Genomic DNA, 21,908 nt, shown 5'->3' on the forward strand with positions numbered 1-21,908 from the left:
TTTGTTAGATACTTTGTAGGCTTTTTTTTAAAACAGTTTACAAATTGAGTTGTTTTGTTATTTTCTGGTATTTTAGGTTTATCGTAACATGGTCACTATAGTAAAAAGTATTATCATTATTAACTAGTAATATCAGAGTGGCAAAGCTAAGGTTATCGTTCACAGCTTTTGTACAGTAAAATATGTATTGTCACAGGAATGATAATTGTTTACATTTCACTTGAAGCCACCAAGCAGAGCCTTTTATAGTCCAAGCCCAGTAGCACCTGTACGTCCATCTCCTCATTGGTCATCCCAACATTCCAGGCCTCCACGTAAGTAAATATGAAAGAGACATAAAATTGTTCTGTACTTCATTGTCCTAACATTTCATTGGAAGAGATTTTTGTTGTTGTTGTTGTTTTTTTTTTTTGCTTACAATTGAATACACATACGATATACCACACCCTTCCATGTAACGTGTTTCTGATTAAAAAAAAATTAAAAATACTGAAGTATTTTTTCAGTATTTTAAATATTTACCTTTGGTAAATCATTTAGAACTTATACTGATGTTTAAAAACACCAACTAATACAGAAGCTTAAATACAACACTGCTCAATTGTAGTACATGTGGCCCTAAGCACACTGTGCTAAAGGCCATCAAGTCGAGAACACACAAATTATGACCGGAAAAAGTTGAATTGTTTTGGTTGTTGTTCCTTTATCTTCCTTCCTTCATTCCTAAAACACATTTTTTATTTATACGTCGTACACATGCTATCAATACAGTTATCCAATTGAACTACATAATTAGGAGCCACTGCCAACTATAATGAAAATAAAATATTAAAGTAGGAAAATATACTTAATGGATTAAAATATCCAAACAATATTATAGTGTATCTATAATATAAATTCAACGTCATAAATGAACTACAAATAACAATCATCTCCCTTCAATGTGCAACCATATTCTAAAATTATTGAGCCAACACCTGTCAGGATGTGTAAGTTGTTTGGTAGGTTGCATAACATTACACTGTGCAACTACAGTGGTGATAATACAACTGTAAGGATGTATATTGGCACTCATATTGGTTATGTTGAAATCTCTACAACAAAAAAAAACCTAGATATTCTGTATACAAAATGTTAATGTGTAATATGTTGTAACAGCGCATAGTAAGGTTTTAAATGTTGACTCATCAATTTTAACCTTTCAGAAATTAAACTTTCTTTGAACTAGAGGAAGGCCAAACAAAATCCCCAGTGATTGTTGCCAATTTGAACCTCACAGAAGGAAAAGATTGCTGTCCGATTACTTCCCTGCATAAATTGTGCCTAATAAATCCTCTAGTAAAGATATAGGGCCATATTCAATTAGGCTGGTAAAACGGGTTATCGGCGATAATCTATCGCCAATGACGTAATTTTCGCCGTTTTGACTTTTCCTCATATTCAATTCCAAAGACTTTTCGAAAAGTCTTTGGCAAAAACTGAGGCTAACTTTTCACCTATGAATAGGGTTCCGTTTTTCGACGATTCTTAATTGAATACGGGGATACGCACGCACTCGCCAGATACGTTATCCCCAGGAAAACCTGCGATGACGGCGAAAAGTCCGACCTCGGACTTTTCGCTTCTAATTGAATCTGGCCCATAGTATCATTACTTGTAGGAAAGGTTTCCAATCCATTTTCTCTATCATCCATATGGGACACTGGAGAACACTGGGTTTAGCTGGTTGCCGATGGAGTCTAGGCACGAAGAGTTTTATATTCTGACAGCATAGGCTCCCTCTCCCCTATACCCCGTCACCTGCCCCTGGCAGCCAGTTTTTTTTTCTCAGTTATTCCTGCAGCTGAATTTTCTAAAGTTAGGTTTTTATTTTTTCTCTTTGCTTTTTTACCGGATGGCTGGGAGAGGCAGCACGTACAGCGCTTGCATCCTCTGCCCTTTCCAGGCTCCAGTGGCCAGAGCTCTGTCACCACAGACCGTTGCTCGGTCCAGGCAGTCTTCAGGGCACACAGGGAGCTGGGAGTGAGGAGGCACAGTGACTGCCCGATCTCCCGCTACCTTACTGGACCACCGTGGAATCTTACAACAAACAGGATGCAGTTGGTAAACTGCAGGAGACCCTGGGACTCCCAATGGGATTTTGATTCCTACCTGATAAATCCTTTTCTCTGATTGCATGGAGGACACTGGACAACCACCCTTATGCTCCCGGCTTTGGCTTGGGGGGAGTTGTTTTTGGGTAGCAGCATTTCAGGCTGCAACCCAAGAACAACTCAGTGAGTTGTTGTGTGTGCCTGGTTCTCCTCTCTCTCTCCTTCTCTATCTGTGGGCTTGTCTAGTAGTAACTGGCTGCCTGCAGTTTATAATATACAACAAACAGTAGCTCCCTTCCAGCATTATGTACACAGAGACATACATTAAGGCACATTTATAAATAGTATGAGCCTTCCACACAATACACTACACCCAATCTGGTGTTGTAAACTGAGCAGAATTTCTATAGCCAGACAATAAATGTGAGGTATAGATGGAGGAGCTCCACTCTCATGCTGCCAGTCCATCTGAGTCGGAGCTAAGATGGCCTCCCAGCGCTTGTGAAGAGGAGAGAGTGAGGGACCCTTGGCGGGCTGCCTGTGTAAGGGGATGTGGAGAAGATGGAATAAATCTTTGTCCCCGAGCCGACCTCCAAGGACTCCCAATGTTTACGAATGGTGCCCTGTTTGTTGTAGTAATCCCGGTGGCTCAGTAAGGGAGTGGTAGACTTGGCCTTCACTGCCCCCCCTTCCACCTCCAGTGGCCTCCATCACCTTCCATCATCCAGTGGCCTCCAGTGTCCCCCTACCCGTATCACCGTGCTCCAGACCGCAGCTGTGGCTCTCTGTGTGCTCTGGAGACTGTCTGGGCTGAGCTACTTGCTGCGGTGACAGAGCTCTGGCTACAAGAGCAGTCATCCTGGGGAGGAGGAGCCTATGCTGTCAGAACTTAAATCTTAGGTGTAAATTTACTGAAGGTTGATTTTAATTGATTTAAAAATCGATCAACATCGGTGTGTTTCAGGGGCTAAATCACACATCTACTAACACTTAAAAAGCAGTATAAAAAACATGTTAGTAAATCAGTGATTTAGCCCCTGATTAGATTGATTTTTAATCTATTAAAAGCGGGCTTTAGTAAATTTACCCCTTAGCCCAGACTCCAGCAGCTATATCCAGTATTCTCCAGTGTCCCCCATGGAATCGGAGAAAAAACTTCTAAGATAAGAACCAAAATCCCATTTTTTTTTTATTTTTTTTTTAAAGTTTGCTATCATAGCCTCATTTTTTATAAAGAATTCAAAAGCTCAATAATGCTTACTGTAAAGAACCCCTTCCTATGATGATAGCAAAACCTCCTCCCATTATCGACTAATGGTCCCTTGTCCTTGGTCGAAAGGTTTGTTATATAAATCATTTTAACTGTGGATAGGTTTCTACATATAACTGAGGTCACATGCAAGGCATTTTTTTCTGCCCTCTGTAAACAAACATACCTGTTATGCTTTCAGAATTGTATTGCATTAATTCAGTGAACTTTTGAGTCCTCTCCTGTGTCGTTCTGTATTCCACTTTCTTCTTCAGGGTCCATAGGAGATCCACAGGAATACCTTGGGGTGGGGGGGTGTATAACAATGACTTAAAGGGATAACAGAGCAAAACTATTACAAGCAGGAAAATATACTGCTGTCCAAAAATATGTAAATTACATTCTAAAGACAAATTGCTATCATAATGAATGAACCATCAATAGCTTCACAAATGGAATACATTTGATGAAAACAAACATAAAAAGGACGCAGACATACTCGTTGACAGAGAGCAATTCACAGAGATATGCCAAGGGTGCAAAGGCAAATAAGATCTTCAGATAAAACTTAAGCGTTATGGTAGACTTACCTTTGTTAACTCTATTTCTTAAAAGTCCATAGGATCCACAGGGATACCATGGTGATCTGTGTGCTTGGAGTGATCCAGGCACCAAAAAGTTAAGCTTTAGCTCCCAGGATGCCTCGGTGCTTCTCCAAATATACCCTGCCCCCAACCACTGGCAGACAGTTTTTCATTTGATGCCGGACAGGATCAATCGCACATATTAGTTTTTTTTTTTTTTTTCTGTCATCTGAGCAAGCAGTAAGGCGTCCTAATGGACAACTGTGCCACTACTCCAACTACCTCCGCTCCACTGGGGACCCACGGCTGCAGCCGGGCAATGGAGAAGATCAGGTAAGGCGATTCCCCGCTTGCAGGGAATTGCGTGTTGGCAGTCCTTACTTCCGGCGGTGGAGACCCGCTGGAAGACGCTGTAGTGAGGCCAGCGGCACCCGGTGGTTGATGCAGCGATGGGGAGCTAGGATCTCCCCTGGCAGCCCCTCCAGCGCAGAGCGCGATCCCTCACATGAGTTTTTCCGCTTCTGGGCTGCTCTTCATACTCGCCCTCCTCCTATATGAGATGCTCAGTAGCCATTAATTAATACTTTTTCTGAAGCTACAGGAGTGTCGGTCCGGTCTCCCTGTATACCTCTCCCTGGGGCCAGGTTATACAGCGCACAAATCCTAACAGCCCTTGGAGGCTTGAGTAGTTGATTTAGTGCCCATTATAAGTATATTTATATGCATTGTATGTGACTTGTGCTAGCTCTGTTGTGTAATGTACAGTCTTAAACTTTCTGACTGTCCGTTATATCTATCCCTGCTGCTCTTTTCTTAGACCCTCAACTACCAGGTGTGTAGGGGCATTTGTACTTCACATTTACTTGTATTTGTGAAGGGTGTCACATTGCATTATTAGCTAGACACTTATCGTGTGCTACTACTTGGTTATTTCTATGTCTTCTAAAGGCAAAGATAAATAGGAGGCTGAGGCCCCTGTACTGGTTACATGCAAATCTTGTTTTGCGGGCTTGCCCTCTGATGATTTCATGCAGGATGGTCTGTGTACTAATTTTTATAAATTTACTCACCAGTCCCACCTTACCAGTACCTGTCCATGAGCCACCTTGGGTGTCCTCCTTATCCCAGGTTATGACGCAGCTAGTGGATCGTTTATCAACTCCCATGATGCCTCCCACCATGGGGTACCCACAGCTATTACAGCCTACTATGTCTGTACCCCCTATGCATTCTCCTTGGATGGATGTTTATGCCAATCAGAATATGGCTCAAATGTCTGCCGCTTCTCAGCAAAAGTTACAGGCGGGCAGACCATTAGCCACCAAAGCACATAGGAGGACTGTATCATCCTCACAGTCCATCCAGCTTTCGGATTCTGATGCTTCATCTGAGGAGGCAGATGTCACACAATGTTCTCTCTCCGAGTCACACTCTGGTGAGGAGCACCGTCTTATCAACAGTGGATGTTCCTGCTGTAGTGAGGGCAGCTAATCGATCCTAATTATAGAGGATGATGAACCGGCCCCTAAGCCTAAAATCCTGATTTTTAAACGTCAGAAGGTGGTTAAGGCGGAATTCCCTCAATCAAAATAGCTTGCTTATCTCATGGGGGAAGCTTGTGGTACTCCTGCCAAGCGGTTCCAGGTCCCAAAGGACTAGCGTCTGTTTACCCTCTCCCTACTAAGGAGTGTACTAAATGGGAAGTCCCTTCTGCTGCTGTTTCGCATGTGTCATGCTTAGTCAAAAACTCTACGCTGCCTTTACGGTCTTGTCGCTTTCTTTTATGATTGAATTAGGTCAAGAACATAATTTTAAACTTAACCATCACTATTTTATTTGAAAAAAAATTTTTTTTTTTAAACCCAGTATACCATAAAAATAGCAATTATTATGTTATACTGTAGTGATGGCCATTGACAGCTGAACTATCGATGGTTCAACCATCGTTAGAAACATCAGTTGTTCAGCGATTGGTTGAGATCTGTGTAGGCCACAACTGCTGATGTTTCCTAAACATCGATTGAGGGTTGCCATCGATGGTGCAACATTGATGGTCACCAGCAATGGCAAACCACTTGTTTTTCAGTCAGACCATTGATGGTTTGCAAACCATAGATGGTCGGTTGCCATTCCTAATCAGAGGTACTGCGATATCTATCTAGATAGATAGAAATATATATATATATATATAAAGGTATATATATATAAAATATATACAAATACATATATATATATATATATATATATATATATATTTTTTTTTTATATATATATATATATATATATATATATATATATAATTAGTCAGGTCCATAAATATTGGGACATTGACAGAATTTTCATATTTTGGCCTCTATTCACCACCACAATGACTTTGAAATGAAACAGACAAGATGTGCTTTAACTGCAGACTTTCAGATTTAATTTGAGGGTAATTACATCCAAATCAGGTGAACGGTGTAGAAATTACAACGGTTTCTATATGTGCCTCCCACTTCTTAAGGGGTCAAAAGTAATGGGACAAACTAAACAATCCTAAATCTAACTTTTCACTTTTTAATACTTTGGTGCAAATCCTTTGCAGGCAATTACAGCCTGAAGTCTGGAATGCATAGACATCACCAGATGTTGGGTTCCATCCCTGGTGATGCTCTGCCAGGCCTCTACTGCAAATGTCTTCAGTTCCTGCTTGTTCTTGGGGCATTTTCCCTTCAGTTTTGTCTTCATCAAGTGAAATGCATGCTCAATCGGATTCAGGTCAGGGGATTGACTTGACCATTGCATAACATTCCACTTTTTAGCCTTAAAAAACTCCTTGGTTGCTTATGCAGTATGCTTCGGGTCATTGTCCATCTGCACTGTGAAGCGCCGTCCAATGAGTTCTGAAGTATTTGACTGAATATGAGCATATAATATTGCCTGAAACACTTCAGAATTCATTCTGCTGCTTTTGTCAGCAGTCACATCAATAAATACAAGGGAACCAGTTCCATTGGCAGCCATACATGCCCACACCATGACACTACCACCCCCATGCTTCACTGATGAGGTGGTATGTTTTGGATCATGAGCAGTTCCTTTCCTTCTCTTCTCTTCCCATCACTCTGGTACAAGTTGATCTTTGTCTCATCTGTCCATAGGATGTTGTTCCAGAACTGTAATGGCTTTTTTAGATGTTGTTTGGCAAACTCTAATCTGGTCTTCCTGTTTTTGTGGCTCACCAATGGTTTGCATCTTGTGGTGAACCCTCTATATTCACTCTTGTGAAGTCTTCTCTTGATTGCTGACTTTGACACATATACATCTACCTCCTGGAGAGTGTTCTTGATTTGGCCAACTGTTGTGAAGGGGTTTTTCTTCACCAGGGAAATAATTCTTTTGTCATCCACCACAGTTGTTTTCCATGGTCTTCCGGGTCTTTTGGTGTTGCTGAGCTCTCCGGTGCGTTCTTTCTTTTTAAGAATGTTCCAAACAGTGGATTTGGCCACACCTAATGTTTTTGCTATCTCTCTGATGGGTTTGTTTTGATTTTTCAGCCTAATGATGGCTTGCTTCACTGATAGTGACAGCTCTTTGGATCTCATATTGAGAGTTGATAGCAACTGCTTCCAAATGCAAATGTCACACCTAGAATAAACTCCAGACCTTTTACCTGCTTAATTGATAATGAAATAACGAGGGAATAGCTCACACCTGTCCATGAAATAGCTTTTGAGTTGATAGTCCCATTACTTTTGGTCCCTTAAAAAGTGGGAGGCACATATTGAAACTGTTGTAATTCCTACACCGTTCACCCGATTTGGATGTAATTACCCTCAAATTAAATCTGAAAGTCTGCAGTTAAAGCACATCTTGTTTGTTTCATTTCAAAACCATTGTGGTGGTGAATAGAGGCCAAAATCTGAAAATTCTGTCAATGTTCCAATATTTATGGACCTGACTGTGTATGTGTATGTACATACTCATTTTATCTTTGGTATAAACACAGTGATAGGGGACAGTGAGGGAGAGGTGGAGCTGCTAAAGCTGCTGTCTGCTTCTTGTGCAGACACAGCAGCAGTAGAGATGCCGGCCCAAAGGAGGGGTGGAGGTCCCGGGGCAGGAAACAGCGCTGGCATGGAAGCGCTTCAGGCAGGACATGACGCAGCAGCCGCGGCGACTGCTAGGAGTCGAGGCTGCTGCTTCCATTGAACCTACGCCAGGAGGGAGTGAAGCTGGCTGCCCGATCACTGCTGGCCACAGTGATCGGGACACAGAGGCAGCAGCAGCGGCTGCCAGGAGCCGCTGCTGCTTCAACGGAAGGAACAGCTGTACTTGAGAAACCATGGGAGGGGGGTAGCACTTGGTTCCGATCACTGTGGCCAGCAGTGATCGGGTCACAATGTAGAGGGAGCCGCGTGTGCAGAGGGCTGGCTGGCCACACTTCCCAAGCCTGCTTTATCGTGCAGGTTTCGGGTACTGACAAGGGGCGGGCGCTGGCTGGCCACACTTCCCCGATGGCTGCTTCACTGTGCAGCCGCTGGGTAATCGCAGGAGGCAGGTGCTGACTGCCCTTCATTTCTCCAGTGGCTCCTTCACTCCTACAGCCGCTGGGTAATCGCGCGGGGAGGGGGGCGGCGGCGGCGAGGCAAGCTGAGCGCTGGATGGCCACAGTTCCCCAGCGGCTGGATCACTCCTACAGCTGCGGGGTAATCGGAGGGAGGGCGGGCGCTGGATGGCCACATTTCTCTTGCGGCTGCTTCACTCTGAAGGGGACGGTGCGCTGACTGGCAGAGAGGAGCAGCCGTCGGTAGGGGGATGCTGCTGGGATGCCGACTCACTGTGATGAGCAGTGATCGGCAGACACTGTAGGGATAATCAAGCATGCAGAGGGGCCGGAAAGGTCCCTCTGAGAATGGCGGCTGCCATAAAATTGTCTTCTGGTAGCCGCCCACTGAGCACTCCTGACTGGTCGTATCAGATACGACCATGTCATGGAAAGCCCAGTCTGGTATGGTCGTATCTGATACGACCATGCCAGGCAAGTGGTTAAGGAGACCACGGATAGAAAGCTAGAAACTTGTCTCAAGTCAGTCTACTCGCTTTCTGGCGCGAATACTAGGCCAGCTATGGCTGCAGCCTGGGTGGCTAAGGCTATCGAAGGATGGGCAGGGGCACTGGAAGAGAGCGTGCCATCAGACGCTACCAGGCAACAACTGGCCTGTAACTCCCATATTCAGGATGCGGCCTCTTATTTGGGAGAAGCTGCATTAGATACTGGACTCCTTGCCTCTAAGGCATCTGCGACTTCAATCACACGCCGGGTCCTTTGGCTACGGTCCTGAAAGGCGGACATGTGATCCAAGAAGGCACTCGAATCCTTACCCTTCTCTGGAGACAGGCTGTTCATTGCAGAAATGGACAAGATTGTGACTACCGTGGCATCCTCAAAATCTGCCTTTCTGCCATCAGCAAGAGCCCCTAAACCTAGGCTGTCCACCAAGCCGCAAGTCCAGCATCCTTGGTCGGCCAGACATCCAGCTTCCAAGCCTGACGAAAAACCTTCCACCTGATGGGAGGGACCTCCTCCTGGGGGATCCCAGGGTGGGAGGCCGGCTTTTTCAATATGCTGACTCTTGGCATCGAAAACAGACGCCTGGGGCCGATAAGTGGTCTCTCAGGGGTACGCCCTCACTTTTTTGAGGTGTCATCCTCAGCAATTTTTTTGTACAGGTCCCCCATCAGACCCTGTCAAGGCCCTGGCCCTCCTGGAGGCCATTCACTTCCTACTGCGTTCAGGGGTGATAATATCTGTTCCTTCGGTTCAGAGAGGAACTGGTTTTTATTCCACTCTTATTGATTCAGAAGCCAAATGGGTCTCATCGGCCTATTCTGAATCTCAAACTCCTCAACAAATTTATCAGAGTGCCCAAGTTCTGCATGGAAATTCTATGATCAATTGCCCTAGCAATGAAGCCTGGGGATTTCATGGTTTCTCTGGACATTCAGGATGCATAACTGCATGTACCTATTACTCCAAACCACCAACGGTTCCTATGGTTTGCTGTTCTTCAGCAACATTACCAGTTTCGGGCACTAACCTTTTGGTGTGTCAACGGCCCCTCGGGTCTTTACAAAAATAATGTCGGTTATGGCGGCACACCTCAGTTGCCAGGGAGTTAGAATTCTGCCATACCTAGATGACTTCTTAATCTTGGCACACTCACTGGTTGTGGTACAGCGCCATCTCCAGCTGACAGTGGACTTCCTGCAAACACACGGCTAGATCATCAATTGGAAAAAGTCCTCCCTATCTCCGACACAGCGGATGATACATCTGGGGCACTCCTAGATTCTCAAATACAGAGGATCTTTCTGACACTACACTTGCGTGTGCACAGCTTGCTCCATATTCAGAGGGAATCCATTCACTCAGCAATTCAGGTCCATGGTGTCCACCTTCGATATGGTGGAATATGCCGAGTTCCACTCCAGGCCTCTGCAACAACTGATTCTCTGCCAGTGGAATGGGCAGTGTCCTCTGATCCGGTCCCAGACGATCCTCCTTTCTCTCCGAAAGGTTTGGCTCTCCCTCTCATGGTGGCTACAGACGTCCCATCTGGACAAGGGTCGACCCTTCTGGGTTTCAGATTGGGAACTTCTCACGACAGATGGCAGCCTTCGCGGATGGGGTGCAGTAGTCTGTCATTATTCCTTTCAGGGACTGTGGACAACTGAGGAAAGTCGCCTGACAATAAACATTCTGGAGCTTCGAGCACTCGCTCATGTGCAGGATCTCTTCCACGGCAGGTCGGTCCAGATCCAGTTCAACAACGCAACTGTGGTAGCGTACCTCAACCACCAGGGAGGCACGCGAAGTCGGGCAGCCATGTGGGAAGTGGCAAACATTCTGGTCTGGGCAGAAGGTAGTCTCCCAGCAATCTTGGTAGTGTTCATTCCTGGAGTACTCAATGGAAGCGGACTACCTAAGCCGTCAGGACATACACGCCGGACAGTGGGCTCTCCACCCGGGTGTCTCTCAACTTCTGGTGGACAAATGGGGCCTACCAGACGTAGACCTCATGGCCTCATGTCACAACCACAAGGTCCCCAAGTACTGGTCCAGGACCAGAGACTCCTCAGCCACCTTTGTGGATGCTCTGGCAGAGAGGTGGGACTTCAATTTTGCATACCTCCTTCCTCCGATCTCCGTCCTTCCGAGGGTGCTTCGAAAGGTCAAGCAAGAAGGCGGCATGGTGATACTAATAGCTCCGGCCTGGCCCAGGTGATATTGGTTCACCGACCTACGGAGTCTCTCCATAGACACTGTTTCCACTTCCTCTACGGTAGGATCTGCTAGCACAGGGTCCTTGCCGGCACCCAACCTACCTCGTCTGTTTTTGACGGCGTGGCTCATGAGTCATATCTCTCTTAAGAGCCAAGGGTTTCTCTCACTCTGTGGTCCAGACGATGCTCAGGGCACGTAAGCCTGTCTCAGCCTGCATCTATTACATATTTTGGCACTCTTACTTCCAGTGGTGTTCCCCCAGAACTATAACCCTACAGTTTTTAGAATCTTCCAGGTGCTTGCCTTTCTCCAGGCTGGGTTAGACCTTGGTCTCCTCCTGGCTTCCCTTAGAGTTCAGGTTTTTGCTCTGTCAATTTAGTTCCAGCGAAGGATTGCTTCCCTGCCTGATGTTAGAACATTCTTTCAGGGGGTTCTCAGTCTTCAGCCTCCTATTGTCCCTCCGGTAGCTCCGTGGCATTTGTCCTTGGTTCTCAGGGCTCTACAGGCTCCTCTGTTTGAACCTCTGGACTCTGTAGACCTCAAGTGGCTGACAACGAAGATGTTCTTTCTCCTCGCTATTTTCTCTGCCTGCAGGCTATCTGATTTGGCAGTGCTCTCCTGTCGCTCTCCATTTTTTATCGTTCATCCGGGCAGAGCTGTCCTCCATACCTCCCTAAAGTAGTATCCCAGTACCATTTGAATGAAGAGATTGTGGTTCTGGCCTTCCAGTCCTCGGATTTTTCTGCAGATGAATCTTCCTTAGATGTGGTTCGTGCTCTTTCGGATGTACGTGGATCATACAAATTCCATGAGGAAATAAGATTCCCTTTTTGTGTTGTATGGCTTTCACAAGCGCCTCGCCAGCTAACAAACAGACTCTGGCTCATTGGCTCTGCATGACAGTCTCTCAGACCTACATGCAATCTGATATTCCTGTTCCAAACAGGGTTACAGCACATTCTACTCAGTCTGTGGGACCCTCGTGGGCGGTTCGACGTGGCATCTCTGCTGCACAATTGTGCAAGGTGGCCACGTGGTCTTCCATCCACACCTTTCTCAGGTTCTGCGCCTTTGATACCTTTTGCCTCTCAGGATACTTCCTTTGAGTGTCGGATTCTCCTTTCTGCTCAGGATCGTCCCCACCCTTAGGGAAACTGCTATGGGACATCCCCATGGTATCCCTGTGGATCCCCTATGGACCCTGAAGAAGAAATTAAGAGTTGAGGTAGACTTATCTTTGTTAACTCCTATTTATTTCTTCGTAGTCCATAGGTTCCACAGGGTGCCCACCCTGACGCACCTGGCCTTATTGGGTATTTATTTTTTTCTCTTGATCACGGATTGCTTCATTTTCTGGGAGAGTGTTTCTTGAGAGTAATGTTCTTCCTTCTCTTTTTTACTGCTCCTGCCTTGGGCTTGTTTACAAAACTGTCTGTCTGTGGCTGGGGGCCGGGTATATGTGGAGCAGGACCAAGGCATCCTGGGAGCTAAAGCTTAACTGTTTGGTGTCTGTATCACTCCAACCACACAGATCCCCATGGTATCCCTGTGGATCCTATGGACTTTAAAGAAATAGAGTTAACAAAGGTAAGTCTACCATAACTCTTAATTTTTATCCGAAGATCTTACTTGCCTTTGCACCCTTGGCATATCTTTGTGAATTGCTCTCTGTCATTGAGTATGTCTGCATTCTTTTTTTATGTTTGTTTTTATCAAATGTATTCCATTTGTGAAGCTATTGATGGTTCATTCATTATGACAGCAATTTTGTCTTTAGAGTGCAATTTACATATTTCTGGAGAGCAGTAGATTATCCAGCTTGTAATAGTTTTGCTCTGTTATCCCTTTAAGTCATTGTTATAATTTTCTTGCAATGAGTTAAATGTGCCCATCGGTACTTCAAAATCTCAAACATCTGTTTAATTCTATAAAATATTTTTCACTGTACACAGAGTTAAAAAATGTAGCAATATAGCAATCTACTTTTTTGATTTGACCTGTGCAATGAGTTAGTTAAAAATTGTTTTCTGTACAGCATGGTGTACGTTTATTCAGTTTTATAAATTAATATTTAAAAAAAATATACATTTGTCTTGTCACAGCAGTTTTTAACTAAATGGATGCTGTAGTATTTACACATTTCAGTAATTAGTTTCAAGCTGTGATGCTTCTGTACCGCTGAGTTTTATTTTCAGTTTCCCAACTGTGGTATTTTATGGTCAGACCTGCTCTAACTCCTTGTAGGTTGTGGGCTCAATTATAATCCATATTCAAAGTTGCAGGCCTGTCTATTATTGGTATACACTGGATTACAAAATTGACCACCTACAAATGCAACGTTTACACCATGTAACATTTTATTTTTTTTGTTTGTCCTTGGGTTTGAAGTGTTATTTCCTAATTGCCTCTACCCCAAGAGTATAGAAATGCAAGTTATTCCCAACCAACTATGCTTTTGTGACCTGGTCAGAGAAATTTTGAAATGTTCCTATTTTACAGGACATTTCTGATACTTCAGAGCAGTTGCAACGCAGGGGCTGCCGAGCAGTCCAACTCTGTCAGAGAAGAGCCCAATAACACTGTGACTGTATCTTGCTAGAAGCCTTACAATATGATGAGTACGGCTAGGTGGTCATTGGAGACTTCAAAATGGTGGGATTCCTAATGGGTCTCCCAAGATGGTTTTACCAAGTTTCCCTGCTTTATTTGCCATTTAGGACAGCAGGGACACCCTTGCACACTACAACAGACGACACTGGCCACAATGGGCAGGGTTCTGTGTGGGGACGAATAACATCAAGTGGGAGTTACTAGTGGATTCCAGGAAGGTGCTGATGCCGCTTATGAAACAATTTTGTTAGAGCTCTAGATAAGGATTCGGCAGCCTTCAAGTACCTTCAAGGCTTCTTCCCTAAGCTGTCTGAGGTCAAAACTGGTGTTTTGTGGGACCACAGATTAAGAAGATCCTGCAGTGCAAGGAATTCCCAAAGATGCTCGCTCAGAAGGAGAAAGCTGCTTGGACCAGCTGTATTGCAGTGGTTCGGGGCTTCCTAGGTAATCACTAGGCTGAAAACTATGTGAAGTTGGTTGAGACTTTGGTGACTAACTTCCACACAAAGGGGTGCAGGATGTTTCTCAAAATCCATATTCTTGATGCTCATCTTGAGAAATTCAAGGAGAACATGGGAGCGTACACGGAGGAGCAAGGCGAGCTCTTCCACCAGGATATACTGAAGTTTGAGCACTGCTACCAAGGACCGTATAACCAGAACATGATGGAAGACCACATCGGTTTTGTGAAAGTGATGTACTGTATAATCGTAAATCTCGAAAAGCTACTCACTTCTATTTGTTTTGTGGTCATGTTTGCACAACTTAAAATGTACATTTTCATACGTATGTTGATTTTGTCTCACATTGTGTAAAAGAAAATGCAAATTTGCACTTTTCTCATCTGAAACAGTTACATTTCAAAGTATAAAATGTCCTGCTCCCAAAAGCAAAGTTTGAGGGGAATAAATACTATTTTCTGTATTTTTGAGACATAAGCAATTAAACAGCACTTGCTACCCAAGGACGAAAAATTGTTATAGTCTTGTGTCTTTCCCAGTACTTGGAAGTTACAATTTTCAGCTGCTTTCTAAATTAACTTTCCTTGGATTACAAGCATTCATATACAGTTTTAGAATTTAGAAATTGCCTCATGTCATATGAACTATGTGACTTATAAACTTAGGAAGTTCTGGTTTCAAAATGGCTGTAATATCAGATATTAATGTTTAATTTGTCTTCTCTTTCATGAAACTTTGTGTGGCTGCAGAGTATCATCCACCTACGCCTATACTAAGGACCGTTCCTCCCCGACGTATTAATTCTAACATTAGTACGATGAAGCAAGCTTCAACACAGGTGCCCCGAGTTTGTCCACAGAGTCAGCGAGTCGGTAAGAGGCGGTGGTAGTTATTTTAAAGAGCTGCTATCTTATTTTATTTACGTTTTTAGTTGTACTACTCGTCCACTTTTACTAATTTAATTTAAGTTCACTACTCTTGTTTTTATTCTAAATATGTCTACTTTTTTGGGCTAGTTGCACAGCAATAGTTCTTAAGACACATCGATTTCTAACTTGTTACAGTGCTGCTTGGCCGTATGAACTGGAAAGCACCGTACTAGGGGTGATCAATAATTAAAGACCAAAATCTTATATATTTTCTTATGTGTTGTTTTTTTTGTTTTTTTTTTAAAGTGTTTGTGGAAGTGTATTATAAAGGGGAGACTTCAAATATTTGATTTTGTAATAAAGCAAAAAAAAATAAAAAACTGGTGCAATTTAAAATAAACTTAGAAAAGTACATTATAAATAAATGTATTAACACATATTAAAGAATAGGCAGAAGGCATACCGATTGTGTCGGTTGCTGTCGATGGAGAAACATCCAATTCATACATCTACCACTGGGACCAAAGGACCGCTTTAGTTTTCTCACTTAGATTGCACTCAAGCTGGTAAGCCTAGGACTTTACTTGCTAAGTCCTGCTCACCTAGGGAATCTGGCGCTTGTCTTACCACCTATATATTTATGCAGACATACCACATATTTAAAAATAAAAGTTGAGGTAACTTACTGTCCCCTTTTCCTTTCTCTTCCTAGTCACAGAAACAGAAGTAACAATATTTTTTCTCTCTACTAGATTATTCTAAGAACATTAATGGTGGGCACTTAGTGAAGCCAAAATTCATCTCTTTTCAGATATTTTTACTTTACTACAGCACAGCAATAATCTAAAATAATAGGGCAGCGACATTGTTTGAGTTGCCCTGAAGTGAGATCTTAAAGATCTAGAGAAAAAATGTGTAGAGAGCCATAACGAGCTATCACATGTAAACATACATAAAATGTATATAATAATATACACAATTTAATCAAAGAAGTTTTAGCATTCTGTTAAATTTGGTGGCAGTGTCCCTTTTAAATTTACATGGTTGTATTTCAATCAATTATTGTAGTTTTGTTTTTCATGGATCTGTCTCAAACATTGCGTAGGCTACTTTTCTTCTAAAAGATAATTTTTTTTTTATGTGCCCTCCTCAAAGACACTTAGCTATACCAATTTAGTTTAATTTAATATCGCCACATAGAAACGGAAACACTTGAAATATTTCCAAATCTCTAAGAAAAGCCTGCAACCCTCAAATTTAGAGATGAGCGGTTCGGTATTGGTTCTGATCATGAGGCAAAACGTCATCTTTCACGGACATCTCGGCACGGATGTCAGTGAAAGATATTTTGCCTCGTTCTGAGATCCGAACTTGTCGGGAACATCTGAGCCAAAACTGAACTGCTCATTGCTAATTTATTTTCAACCGCAAAGGTTCCATGTGATTGGTGTCAAGCTTTTTCCCTGTATTTCTGATTGTGCCTGTGTGAACTTTTTTGTGATACAATTGCCCATGGTATCAAAAACACATCTTTAAGTAACTTAAATGTGTTGCTGGTGCCGTCCCAACTACAGCTTTAGAAGATCTATGCTTTTAAATGACTAAGGGCCTGATTGGGACAGGCAGGGAGTAGGATGCACATCTTCTTGCTCTCCAGCTCGATTATCTGGTATAATGATTCTGCCTTGATGATGGTGCCGTGTTTGGAGCCTCACTCGGAGTCTGCACTCTTACGAACGCTTGTGAGCCTATTTGTGGGTCTCCTGTAGCTGTCATTGATGATGTGTACCTTTTGGGAGACTTCTAGCCTTGCCCATCCAGTGCGTGGGCTTAACCTCCTGTCAGGGCCGGCTTTCTCACTGGTCATCTGCCGCTCTTCCGTTGCTGGCTACGGACTCTCAGGACCCTTGGGCTTGAGTCCTCTTGGTGCAAACGTCTGATTGGGCTGGTGATTTTGTGAGTTTTCGACAGCTCCCGTTGGTGAGTCAATACGCCCACCATTGAGAAGATCTCTGCGTCCTGCTCTGTGCTGGGCTGGTCGTGTCTCTTGCTCTTAACCTGCAATAGTCTTGGCTGTACTCTGGGTCTGATTGAACTTACCTGCTGCTCTCTATTCTATCCGGTGATAGGACCTCGGCTACCCTGTCCTCTGATGTTTTATCCTGCCGTTAAATATAGCTGGATCAGATCGTGGTGTGTAGCAGAGTGAGTTGGACTGTCCTGTACCTACTACATTTGCTGCACTGCTCTCCACTCAGCAGACCCCTCTGCTTCTATTTCTCCTGATTTTAGTCTACAGGTGTTACCGGCAGTGGCAAACTATGAATAAAACAAACTAAGCGCCTGCTGTCACACAGATAATGTAAAGTGTACCTTATCAATCACACCTGCAGGAGATAATGAGGAATTGTCAACCTCATAAAGAAAGAAAAGCTAGAAATTAAAATAATCTGCGCTGGTGTAATGAAATACACTTACATAGACTGTATAAATAATTTATTTTATTTATCATATAAAACAATTAGTAGTAAATATCACAATAATATAATTTCATATGCCTTTTTAATAAACATTTATCGCAGTCAGCACAATATTTAAAACATGTAATCAAAGCAAACAGCTAACCATCTCAATTAGTATGTAGCAGTTATTTAGATTTCTTGTAATACACACCGGACGGTATCCAATTAGCCGCGATAAATTATCGCCGTCGAATTTATCACACCGCCGGTTTTGGTGCCTATTCCGGCAATGCGCACTCCCGTTTTTAGGCAAATCCTATTGCAGAACAGGTGAAAATGCATATGTGCGAAAAATTTTCATGGCGAAACCTGCAAAAATGTCTCCACATTTTGGGAAATCAGTCTGTACCCCAAAAAAAGCCCAACTGACATAGGAAATCCAATATACAGATGTGTCCACATACGTCTATCCTCCATGCGCTACAAGTTGTGCTACACATAAAGCGGGAGCTCTGTGTGCCTTAGCACCAAGCATCTTTCATGCAACTTTTTACCTTCAAATGCGTCTTATTCACACAGCATGTCTATATTCTCTGTGCATCTGCAGGTGTATCTGCATGTGAAATGCTATGTTATACAGCCATGGCCAAAAGTTTTGAGAATGACACAAGTATTGGTTTTCACAAACTTTGCTTCTTCAGTCTTTTTAGACCTTTGTCAGATGTTACTATGGTATACTGAAGTTAAATTACAAGCATGTCATAAGTGTCAAAGGCTTTTATTGAAAATTACATTAAGTTTATGCCAAGAGTCAATATTTGCAGAGTTGACCCTTCTTTTTGAAGACCCCTACAATTCGCCCTGGCAATCAACTTCTGGGCATCATAGTGACTGATGGCTGCCTATTCTTGCCTAATCAATGCTTGGAGTTTGTCAGAATCTGTGGGTTTTTGTCCCCCCACCTCTTGAGAATTGACCACAAGTTCTCAATGGGATTAAGGTCTGGGGAGTTTCCTGGCCATGGACTCAAAATTTTGATGTTTTGTTCCCCCGAGCCACTTAGTTATCACTTTTGCCTTATGGCAAGGTGCTCCATCATGCTGGAAAAGGCATTGTTTGTCACCAAACTGCTCTTGGATGGTTGGAAGAAGTTGCTCTTGGAGGATGTGTTGGTACTAGGGGTGTGCACTGGCCACTTTTCGTGTTTTGTGTTTTGGATCTGGATCTTTCTTCGTGTTTTGGATCTGGATTGGTTTTGCCAAAACCACCCTTCCGTGTTTTGGGTTCTGGGTTTTGTGTTTTGGATCTGAATTTTTTTTAAAAAAAGCATGAAAACAGCTAAAATCACAATGTGTTGTTTTTTTTGTTCCTATGCTATTATTAACCTCAATAACCTTAATTTCCACTCTATTCTGAACACCTCACACCTCACAATAGTGTTTTTATGTCCAAAAGGTTGCACCGAGGTAGCTGGATGACTATGCTAAGCGACACGAGTGGGCGGCACAAACACGTGGCCTATTTAGGAGTGACACTGCAGTGGCAGACAGGATGGCAGTTTGAAAAACTAGGCCCCAAATAGTACATAATGCAAAGAAAAAAAAGAGGCGCAAGATGGAATTGTCCTTGGGCCCTCCCATTCACCCTTATGTTGTATAAACAGGACATGCACACTTTAACAAACCAATAATTTCAGCGCCAGGGTCTGCCACACGACTGTGGTTGAAATGATTGGTTCGCTTGGGCCCCCACAAAACAAGCTGGCAATTAATCTGTCCCTGCACAAACTGGCTCTACGGAGGCAAGATGTCGTCCTCATCCTCCTCATTCACCGATTCCTCACTCTCTTCAGTGTTGTGTACATCCTCATCCTCACAGAGTATTAATTCGTCCCCGGTGGAATCCACCACCACAGATCCCTCTGTACGTTCTGGAGGCTGGTCTCCCTGGAAGAGTTGATAATTAATTTTTATGAACATCATCTTCTCCACATTTTGTGGAAGCAATCTCTTACGCCTTTCGCTGACAAGGTTCCCGGCTGCACTAAACACTCTTTCGGAGTACACACTGGAGGGGGGGCAACTCAGGTAAAATAGAGCCAGTTTGTACAGGGGCCTCCAAATTGCCTCTTTTTCCTGCCAGTACAGGTACGGACTGTCTGACATGCCTACTTGGATGCTGTCACCGATGTAATCCTTTAACAGACAGACGCATGCTTGTCGCTGCTGCTTTGAGGATGCAGGTGCGGCTACTGCGCATACATTTCACACACAAACACAGAAAAAAAGAAGATTTTATTTTGGTTGGAGTGCACTTTGGGGGTTACACCACCCTTTAACAGACAGACGCACGCTTGTCGCTGCTGCTTTTGAGGACAGTATCATATGCAGTGACAGTAGACTTGTCAGAAACTGTTGGCACGTCCTTCAGTCCGGACCAGATGTCCAAACCGGCCCTTGACTTATGACACAGGCGCACGCTTGGCGCTGCTACTGTATTGATGCACGTGCGGCTACATCGCACACAAGTCACAAACACAAAAAATTTTTTTTTATTTTTTGGAGCACTTTGAGGGTTACACCACTCTTTAACAGACAGACGCACGCTTGTCGCTGCTGCTTTGAGGATGCAGGTGGAATCTAGATGGGATTTGGAACCGGGGACACACTACCTCCATCAATTGTCTAAATCCCAATGCACTAATGGCGGATACCGGACGCACGTCTGACACCAACATAGCAGTCAAGGCCTCGTTTTGCTTCAGGATGACTGCTGTCGTACTTCATCATCCCAGAGAGGAAGTAGGAACACCACTACTTTTACTAAACTATTGACCCTCCAACAGTCCTAGCGAGGAGGATGAACAACTCCCAGCAGCAGCAACAGCACTAGGAGGAAGTGGTTCTTGATCTTTCCCTATTTTATTTTTATCGGAGAAAGTTTGGTCCTCCATTTATGTTATATTGATATATATACGTGAGGCTAAGGTGCACACAAACACAGAAAATAATTTTTTATTTTTGTTGGACACTAGTGCACTTTGTGGGTTACACCACCCTTTAAGAAATGAGCCAGCTGGCCCTTTACTTATGGGACACAGGCGCACACTTGGCACTGCTCCTTTGTTGATGCACGTGCAGCCACAGTGCATACAATTCACAAACACAGAAAATATTTTTTATTTTGTGTGGTGTGTACTTTGGGGGTTACAGCACCCTTTAACTGTCAAGCCAGCCGGCCCTTTACTTATGACACAGGCGCACGCTTGGCACTACTTTGTTGATGCACGTGCGGCTACTGTGCACACAATTCACAAACACAGAAAATATTTTTTATTTTGTGTGGTGTGTACTTTGGGGGTTACAGCACCCTTTAACTGTCAAGCCAGCCGGCCCTTTACTTATGACACAGGCGCACGCTTGGCACTACTTTGTTGATGCACGTGCGGCTACTGTGCACACAATTCACAAACACAGAAAATAATTGTTTTTTTTTGCACTTGGGGGGAGCACCCCTGATGGACAGAGCACCCCCTGGACAACAATACAGCACCCCTTTAGGACTGGGACACTGCACAGGACTTTGGAGTGGACACAGCCCCTATGGACAACTGACTGCACAACACAGTCCAGCCAGCCCCTATGGACTTTGGAGGAGTGGACACAGCCCCTATGGACAACAGCAGCACAACACTACACTACACAGCCCAGCCAGCCCTAACTCCCACCCTCCCTCTTCACTGTCTACAGCCGAGTGAGAAAATGGCGCCGACGCGGGTACCTTATATAAGATCCAAAACCCGCGAGACCCGGAAGGCGGGATGATGACGTTTTGCCTCGATTTCAGATTCGAGTCGGGCGGGAAAAGTCGAGCCTGACTCTGATCGGGGGGGTTTGGATTTCAGAAATCCGAACCCGCTCACCCCTAGTTGGTACCATTCTTTATTCATGGCTGTGTTCTTAGGCAGAATTGTGTGTGAGCCCCCTCCCTTGGCTGAGAACTAACCCCACACATGAATGGTCCCAGGATGACTGGTGTGAAGAGCAGCAAAGAAGCCACTTCTCTCCAGGAAAAACATCAGGGACAGACTAATATTCTGCAAAAGTAAGGGATTGGACTGCTGAAGACTGGGGTAAAGTTATTTTCTCTGAGAAATCCCCTTTCAGAATATTTTAGGCATCTGGAAAAACGCTTGTCCGGAGAAGGAAAGGTGAGTGCTACCATCAGTCCTCTGTGATGCCAACAGTAAAGCACGATGGAGTACCTTGCCATAAGGCAAAAGTGATAACTAAGTGGCTCGGGGAACAAAACAT

The 21,908-nt window shown here is 43.9% G+C and overlaps 1 protein-coding gene across 3 annotated transcripts in view; it reads left to right on the plus strand.

The window, feature by feature from the left end:
* PABPC1L (poly(A) binding protein cytoplasmic 1 like) overlaps positions 1 to 21,908 on the plus strand; it is a 164,253-nt gene that overhangs the window by 78,723 nt on the left and 63,622 nt on the right. For all 3 annotated transcript variants that reach the window (XM_088442779.1, XM_088442778.1, XM_088442780.1), the window contains 2 exons: positions 227 to 314; positions 15,014 to 15,136. In XM_088442779.1, coding sequence (XP_088298905.1) covers positions 227 to 314; positions 15,014 to 15,136 — 211 coding nt within the window. The remainder of the gene's footprint in view (positions 1 to 226; positions 315 to 15,013; positions 15,137 to 21,908) is intronic.

This window comes from Taudactylus pleione, unplaced genomic scaffold (genome assembly GCF_031769625.1).
Source record: "Taudactylus pleione unplaced genomic scaffold, aTauple2 ptg000317l, whole genome shotgun sequence".
In the NCBI taxonomy this organism is placed as follows: domain Eukaryota; kingdom Metazoa; phylum Chordata; class Amphibia; order Anura; family Myobatrachidae; genus Taudactylus; species Taudactylus pleione.